A 7724-nucleotide genomic window follows, 5' to 3' on the forward strand; every position below is an offset into this window, starting at 1 on the left:
AACTAAGGCTACATATGAGTCAAATCACTTGCGATCGAAGTCAAAGTTCAACTCGAGTTCCAACTAGCCAAGTCAAATTCAAGGTCGAACTTAAGTTCAAAGACATTCAATTCTTAATATATATGTTATTTTTTGTTTTAATAGTAAAATTACATATATATTCTTAATATTTTATCACTATTTGTTCAGAAAATTACTTACTACTACTTTCTTCTTTTTAAAAAAAATAAAATAATTATTATTGTCTTTTTTAAGCTCGACCTCGAATTCAACTCAACTTAAATTTAAGATTGAGTTCAAATTCGAGCTTTACATTTCAAGTTCGAGCTCGATAATATTAAATCAAACTCAAATCGATTCATTTATAACCCTACTTCTAGCCATTGGGTATTATCATGCACACTTGTGATTAGCAATTATGGAGATTCCAATTACCATTTTCTTCTTTTTAGGGTGCCCCTCACAATCAAGCAAAGCAAAGCCAAGCCAAGCCCAGGTCAAGCCTATTTGGAATCCACCAAATACTCCAATCTATTATAGGCCAACTGGGCGGGGCGGGCATATCTGCAGTGTAACAGTGTGCACGTTTCATTCAGACTCCAGGTATAGCACTCCAGGCGCCCAACCCGAAAATAGCCTTAGCCCAAGCTGCCTTATGTTATGTAGCCATCTTTGATTGTTTTCCCCCGTCGGGCGCCGTCCAAGTGTTCCGGTGATAGCAACAGAACAACAGCGGCAAAAATCGCCGAAATCTAAGAAACGATGTCGTCGTCTTCGCCGCCTTCTCCTTCAAGCTCAAGAGCTCAGTCACAGATACAGTCACCTCCATACCCAAGCGCAGCCAAAATCTCTGATTCTCAATGCTACCCTCAATATACTGCTTCTCTCAAGTGTAATACTCCACTGCTTTCTACTAATAAATCCACCATTTGATTATTATTTTCTTTCTCTTAATTTTCAGTTTTTTTTTTAATTTAGGTTTTCAATATTCTTATTATTTACTTTCTTTTGATTGGAAAATTTACCACTCCTTGTAGAATATTGTTACCAAATTTATTCAGAAATGAAATAATTTGCAGCATGATTTGTTTAACTTTTAATGATCCTTATGACTGTAAAATATTTTTCAAAATTTGCAGGCTTAGAAGAATTTAATGCAGATAAAAGTAAATGTCAGCAACATTTTGATGTTTACAAGGAATGCAAGAAGAAGGAGGTATGCAAATTTCACCCAAACCACCTCTTCCTGAACCCATCCCACGGACCACCCCCACCGGAAAAAAAAATTATGAATTACTTAAAGATGATTGAAATTTTTTTTGTGATTCTTTTTTCTTGTAAAATATTTATCTTTGTGAATTTATTTGGTAGAGTATACTAGTTATAAATGACGTTGGAAGTGGGGAAAAATAAACTGTCTTCCATGCTTATGTAATATATGTGATGTACTATCATGTTGTGTGTAATTTTGTTTTGTGGGCTTCTTTCTATTGGTATCATATTTTATGTTGGTCACAGCAGATTCTTAAATGTCCTTAGACTGGGGGGCCAACTTGCTTTTGATGTGATTTGCTAAAATGTGGTATGAGTCAATAATCTATTCTCCTTTGTGGCTTGATTGTGTGTCTCAAACTTGTTATTTTCTGGAGTTCAATCGGTTGATTCTTTTTACTCTGATCTTTGGGTTGTGTGAGTAACTAGCATTTATCCAAGTGGTCATTAATTAGCTTGCACTATCTGATGTTTAACTTCAAGGATTTAGTTCAAGTTCCACCAAGTCTATTCATCTGCTTATACAAGTTTGCAGCTGTGAAAGGGAATAGATTACTGGGATACGTTGTGTATTCGTTGTATCATTTCTACTGAGTTAAGTTTCTGGATATATTCAGTCAATTCTTCCTGATAGCTTCATGACATTCTTTTTTGGCTCATACTTTCTACAGAGGGAAGCTCGGCTGGAGCGAAATAGGAGTAGATCTTTCTTCTCTTGAATTTGCGTTTCCTGACATTCACTTCTTCTTCTGAGTAACAGATATAATGTACTTCTGAAGCCTTCTGATATTTCTTGTGGCACGTATTTTGATCAGAGTGTACGGTTGCCAATTGTAGGCTTTATTGGACATGTAAAAATTAATAAAAATCTTATAAATCTGTTTTTGCATCAAAAGTTCTCTATGTGATCTAAGCTCCATTTGGTTCTTAGAAGATTCTTTTCTGCCTTATCAGGGAATATGAAACAGGTAAATAAAACCTGCTTTACAATACATTATATAAGAATAATGTCAACGCTGGAAGATTTAAGCTCCATGGGTTAAATTTGGTTCGTCTTTGTTCTGGGAAGAGATAAAGCCTTTTCAGCTCGTGTTCCATAATATTCTTCAAGTCAGGAGCAGAGATTTCCAAACTTCTGAAGAGGAACAATAGCTGCATAACTACATCACAGCATAATAACACTCCACTTCTCTAGGATAACACTGCACTTTGAAATGTTCTTTACAGTCTTCTAACATGAAGCTTAACCCCATGCTGAGGCTTTATGACTAGTTGAAAGGCAGGGGAGTGGCAATATGTTGGTGACAAGGAGAAACTGAACCTTGAGAGAACAAGGGATAAGATCACCTTCAATTCTGCCATTGCAAAGTGCTGACCTGCACAAATGCGAGACCCAGCTCCAAATGGCATATAAGCTTGTGGAACTTTACAGGCTCTTGTTGTTCCATCTGCAAACCTTTCTGGTTTGAACCTACGTGCATCTCTTCCCCATAGTTCAGGTTGTTGGTGTAAAAATGCTATAGGAATCTGAATGTTGCAGCCTTTCGGAATTCGTATGCCTTTCAAATTTTTGTCTTGCAAGGCTTCTCTTACCAAAAAAGCCGATGGTGGGTAAAGACGTAGTGCCTCCTGAATTACCATGTTGAGCTGCCAAAATGAAAAAATTGGTAAAGTCAAGTAGGTGCTAAAATGCACCAATTGTCCATGAAATAATGTCTGAAAAATGATTAATGGTTGTTGTCTTTGAGATGCAAGTCTTGCTGAAGCAAATTCAGTAGTAGAATGAATATCATATTTTAACTTATTTTTCCCTGTACCAAGCATATAGATTGGTTGCATATTGAGCCTAATCTCAGTTCTTTACCATTTGGGAAGTTGTCTATATGTCCTTTTCGAATCCTTGATTACTTCAATTCTATTGATTATTGACTTTGTTAAAAGAAAACTACTCTTGATGAAGGAAATGAACTATGTCCTGTTTGGATATTGATTAGTTTCATTCTATGATTTTTAAACATTTCTTAAACGAAAATTTGTTGTTTCATTCTTGTTTGTGTTTTATCACTGTGTTTGTATTCAAACAAATCTAAGATGAAAAAATGGATTTTATAAAGCTTCCCGTGAGTTGCTTTTGCGCAACACTTCAATGTGTCAAATCTTTTGAGATAATAAACAACTTTCTGATCCTTTAAACAGTTCTTTCCAACACTAAAATATGTGATTATTGGAAAGAACAATCATTTATTTGATAGAAAAGCTGAAATAAAGTATTAAGAGATGCGTCCTTATATTTGAGATTAATTCACTTATTTTAGCATGCCTAACCCATTTTTCTTTTTGTGAGTTATTTTATGAGTATATTCTGATGGAAATGTCACAGATGCTTTTATCTAGTTACTAAGGTCAGAAACTTAAGGAGATTTTTTTGACCATCACATACCATTTTCATGCTTCGAAACTTATCTGCATCCGGAGGATTGTGTCCGCAAACTTCAAGCACTTCTCCACGAACACGAGCTTGCCAGTCTGGATGTGCAGCCAATAACATCAAACACCAGGATGCTGAGGTGGCCGTGGTCTCATGCCCCGCAAAGTAAATACTCTTGCAGTTATCAATTATGAACTTATTGGCGGCAAAATCACTGGTAAAGTGGCTCTTCTCTCCTTCGCTCTTAGCGGCATCAAGTATCAGTTGTAGAAGGTCTTTATCGTGCGCAGTTTCAGTTCTCGTTTTTACCACTTCTAATATCATGGAATCTATCTCTTCCTTTAATCGCCACATATCTCGGTTATGTTTGCTGGGAACATACCTGTCATGTTTATTCTGTCATCATCAATATTTTGGACATAGATTGTTCAAAGATGACCTACAAGAAGTACCAGATTGCAAGTTGGCTCTAAACATTAAAGATTCTACATGAAGCAGGTTACATAAGTGATCATGAAATAGATGAAACTGTTGCTTGATCTTTGAAGGGTGTCAAAAGAAATGTTATCGTTTCTTTTTTTAATGAGTTGCACTAACCTTAACCCTGGGACTCCAATAAGCACCTTTGACATGATCTTTTGAAGAGTGTGAAGCTTTAAGAATATCTTTTCCCCCTGGGAGTAGCTGCTCCCGAAGCAAGCTCTTGAGATTATGTCTGCTGATAGGGTTGTCAAATCCTCATCAACTCTAATTTCAACATCTCCCCTTTGATCTTTAGTCTTGGTCTCCCATGATTGTAAGATTGTGGAGGTGGTATCAACCATGAGGCTTACCATGTCCTTCAGGTAAAATTATGCTAATGATGAAACATTTGATGTAATTCTCAGTATGGTAAAACGTCAGGCAAACAATTGACAATATTTTCAGCTATATCCGCTGATGAAGTTCAAAGGTGGGCTCACAAGTGGTTGGAAACTTAAAATCAAACGACTTGGATTTGCCAGATTCAGATTTTTTTTTTTTTTTTCTAAATAGTATTTACTCGTTCGAATTATCATTGCGGACTACAAGATCCAGCCTAAGATTTGGACACAACAGGGTTAACAAGAATGATAGCCATGAAAAATTGTAGAATTCAATGACTCCATGTATGAGACTTGCCAATTGAATAGTGCTTCTGCTTTTCGATTTCTTTGTCCTTTCATGCTTTATGAGATATTTTTCTATGTCGAACATTGTTTTAACGGCAAACAGATTAAATGTGTGGTGGAAAGTGGAAACTACATATTGCAGAAAAGAGTAACCATTTACCTTGACCTTGTCGAGGTAGAATTCAGAAGCAATTATCTTCCTTTGGAAAGTCCAGTAAGGGCCGTTTGATGAAAAAATGCCTTGACCAAACAGAGGGCTATAATCTCTAGATATATAAGAGGGTTTCCCCAAATTTGAGGAGTTCCCAAGGCTTACTTCCTTCGCCATTTCTGGGTCCATGATGCAAAGTGTTTGAATGCTTCCAGTAGAATACAAGAATATTGGTCCTGCAACAGTAGCACAAATTTTGTCTCAAAGCAAAGAAACGAAAAGTTGAATTTTTTGATTGTGTCTTGTGGTGATGCTTTCAGACTGCATCCCCGGTCCAAATACTTATTTCTTTCTCTTTCTTTCCTTCTTTTTTTATTTTTATTTTTGGGAAACAATCCAGAATATATCAAGTTGCCATCCTTCCTGAAGAACTTTGGGAATATGGAAAACATCAATTCTGCACCGCTGATGGCAAAACCTTTGAGACGAAGATGATCACCAAACAGCCTATTATTGTCCACAAGAGATATTAACTATCTCCAAATAAGTGTAAATATTAAAATGTTGGAACCAACCCATCCTTGTACATTGGTAAGTCGCGATTCCTTTAGAGAGTAAAACACAAAATAATTCTCTAATACACGACAGAGCAGCATTATGCGTTATCAATCCTTTAATCAAAATGGATTATAATAGCATTTCTTGCTTTTAAACATGTTTGTCTTCACACGAGTTGAAAAGGAAATTGCCCTTAGCTGTCCAGTGCCCGCATGTGACAAAGCAAGACAAAAGAAATGAATAGAAAAGAAGAAGGTTGACTCAAAACTTTGTAGTGTTCTGCTTCTGCAACAATGGCAGAAACATGAACCGATAAACAATATTTTCAATGCTCAAACCTGACTTCTTTTCAGAAAATTTAATACAAGAAGAACATAAATGCAGTAGAAATAAAGCTAAAAATTTACATGAAGTACCGTATTCATTTCGCCACTGCTGAAGATGTGGGAATACAGCGGCAGGCCAAGCATGAGACAGTTCATCACTGTTTGTCGCAGCCATGGAACGGGTTTGAAGGTGAATACTTTTCATTTCAGGGATGTTTCCGTAGAAAAAAACTGGTGAAGGCCCTTTTATCCCTTGTCTTCTCAGCTTTGATCGGATTCTTTTGGGCTTGAGCACCAAGGCATGGTAGAGTTGTCCCAGCAGAACCGAAGCTGCTGCAAACACCATTGATGAAATGACCTTTATTGTGAGAGATTGCTCTTCTTCCATCTCCTTGCTCTTTTCTGATCTTTCACTTCCCCTTTGGTTACCCTCTCCCTTTTTGTTACCCCCTTCCCCCTTGACAGTTTGTGCTTCTTGGGATTGGATTCCTTTTGGAAACTTTAACGGTCTGGTAGGAAGTGCATAGGTTTTTTATAGCGAATCTTTGGGCATTAGGCACCCTTGATTCTTGAAAGGATCAAGACAAAGTATAAATACGCAAGGGGTCTTTACAATTGCCAAGTGCATGTATCTATATACTACGAAGTCTATCTACGGTGGAAATTCTTATGCTAAAACAAGTAATTCGTGGTTCCACTTTAATAATCTTATTTTCCTTTTTTGATACGTTCAAATTGTAATTCATTTTCCGAAAAATATAGTTAACTTTTTATTTATCTAAAATACCCTTATTTAATATAATTTATTACCATTAAATATAGCTTATCTTATTTAATACAGTCAATTTTTCCACCAATAATTACTTTGATATATGTCTTCAATGGTGCAATATACCGTCATTATTATTGTTGTAATTAATGTAAATAAGTGATTAGTGATATCCCTAATGTTAATGTAAGGGTATTTTAGAAAAACAATAAGTTAAATTTACTTTTCCAACAATGTTAACTAATTTTTCTCAAACTATGTGAGAACAAAATCAAAACTATCAAAGTGAGATGGAGAGAGTATTACTAATTTACTACCAAAGAAGCAATGCAGGATTAGAAAAAAAAGATTAATCCTTTCTACAGTGTCAGTGTATATATTATTGGGGTTAGATAAATACCACATCACCTAAATTTGAATTTGAACATTAAATTTGTATATGTAGCATACATTTAAACTCGCTAGTATATACACTGTCAATATATAAATGATTTACCCTAAAAAAATGGAATTCTAAATTTTTCTTTTTTTGTATTCTTACCTTTTTCTCTTATTTTTCTTTTTATTTGGGCAGGCGGGTTTGTTTTATTGAGGAGAAAATAGCTGTAGGCAAAACAGCAATCTATAACTATATCTGTATAAATTGTAGAAGAATTTTTCAGTTAAAAGCTTTCCTTGACTTCCAAATTCTCAATTCCTTTTTCGTAGATTTTTTATTTATTTTAATTCATAAAATGTAATGCCAATTCCTCATTCGTAGCTTTTCTATTTATTTTAATTCATAAAATATAATGAGTTGATTTCAATCAAAGTCTTGATTGTGGGCTATATTCTCATCATTTCAAAATTTAAATTATTGCAAATCTTAATAATACACATGACTTTAGCATTGAAAGGAAAAAGGGGCTTTTCTGATCCACATGTATTTTTCTTTACGTATTGATGCGGTTGAGCACGAGACCCATGGTGCTCAAGTAGACCCTGTGAAGGTGCCCCAAAGCCCAGTGACACGAGCACGAGCTAAGAGATTCAAGGAGTTGCTTCAAACCTTGGTTCATGCCGTCCAAAC

The 7724-nt window shown here is 35.5% G+C and overlaps 2 protein-coding genes across 2 annotated transcripts; one reads left to right on the forward strand and one right to left on the reverse strand.

Annotated features, from left to right (window-relative positions):
* The first annotated feature begins 553 nt into the window (after positions 1-553).
* Positions 554-2167, forward strand: LOC113754035 (cytochrome c oxidase-assembly factor COX23, mitochondrial). Its single transcript, XM_027298353.1, has 3 exons — positions 554-892; positions 1140-1216; positions 1944-2167. Exons 1-3 carry the CDS (start codon positions 763-765, stop codon positions 1989-1991), a joined length of 255 nt encoding a protein of 84 aa, XP_027154154.1. The 5' UTR covers positions 554-762; the 3' UTR covers positions 1992-2167.
* Positions 2168-2241: 74 nt separating this feature from the next.
* On the reverse strand, positions 2242-6468 carry LOC113754025 (cytochrome P450 714C2-like). The gene is made up of 5 exons (XM_027298341.1): positions 5977-6468; positions 5012-5238; positions 4298-4539; positions 3713-4082; positions 2242-2919 (listed from the first exon to the last, which is right to left on the reverse strand). The coding sequence occupies exons 1-5, from the start codon at positions 6272-6274 to the stop codon at positions 2494-2496; spliced, it is 1563 nt and encodes a 520-aa protein (XP_027154142.1). The 5' UTR covers positions 6275-6468; the 3' UTR covers positions 2242-2493.
* Positions 6469-7724: the final 1256 nt, after the last annotated feature.

The sequence above is a fragment of the Coffea eugenioides genome, chromosome 2, assembly GCF_003713205.1.
Source record: "Coffea eugenioides isolate CCC68of chromosome 2, Ceug_1.0, whole genome shotgun sequence".
In the NCBI taxonomy this organism is placed as follows: Eukaryota; Viridiplantae; Streptophyta; class Magnoliopsida; order Gentianales; family Rubiaceae; genus Coffea; species Coffea eugenioides.

Excerpts from the sequence above, each read along its gene's own strand:
- LOC113754035 (XM_027298353.1), top strand. The coding sequence starts at position 763 with ATGTCGTCGTCTTCGCCGCCTTCTCCTTCAAGCTCAAGAGCTCAGTCA. Across the intron at positions 893-1,139 it reads ATATACTGCTTCTCTCAAGT|GCTTAGAAGAATTTAATGCA; the intron begins GTAATACTCCAC and ends CAAAATTTGCAG. Across the intron at positions 1,217-1,943 it reads AGGAATGCAAGAAGAAGGAG|AGGGAAGCTCGGCTGGAGCG; the intron begins GTATGCAAATTT and ends TACTTTCTACAG.
- LOC113754025 (XM_027298341.1), bottom strand. The coding sequence starts at position 6,274 with ATGGAAGAAGAGCAATCTCTCACAATAAAGGTCATTTCATCAATGGTG. Across the intron at positions 5,239-5,976 it reads GCAGTGGCGAAATGAATACG|GACCAATATTCTTGTATTCT; the intron begins GTACTTCATGTA and ends CTACTGTTGCAG. Across the intron at positions 4,083-4,297 it reads ATTGGAGTCCCAGGGTTAAG|GTATGTTCCCAGCAAACATA; the intron begins GTTAGTGCAACT and ends TAAACATGACAG.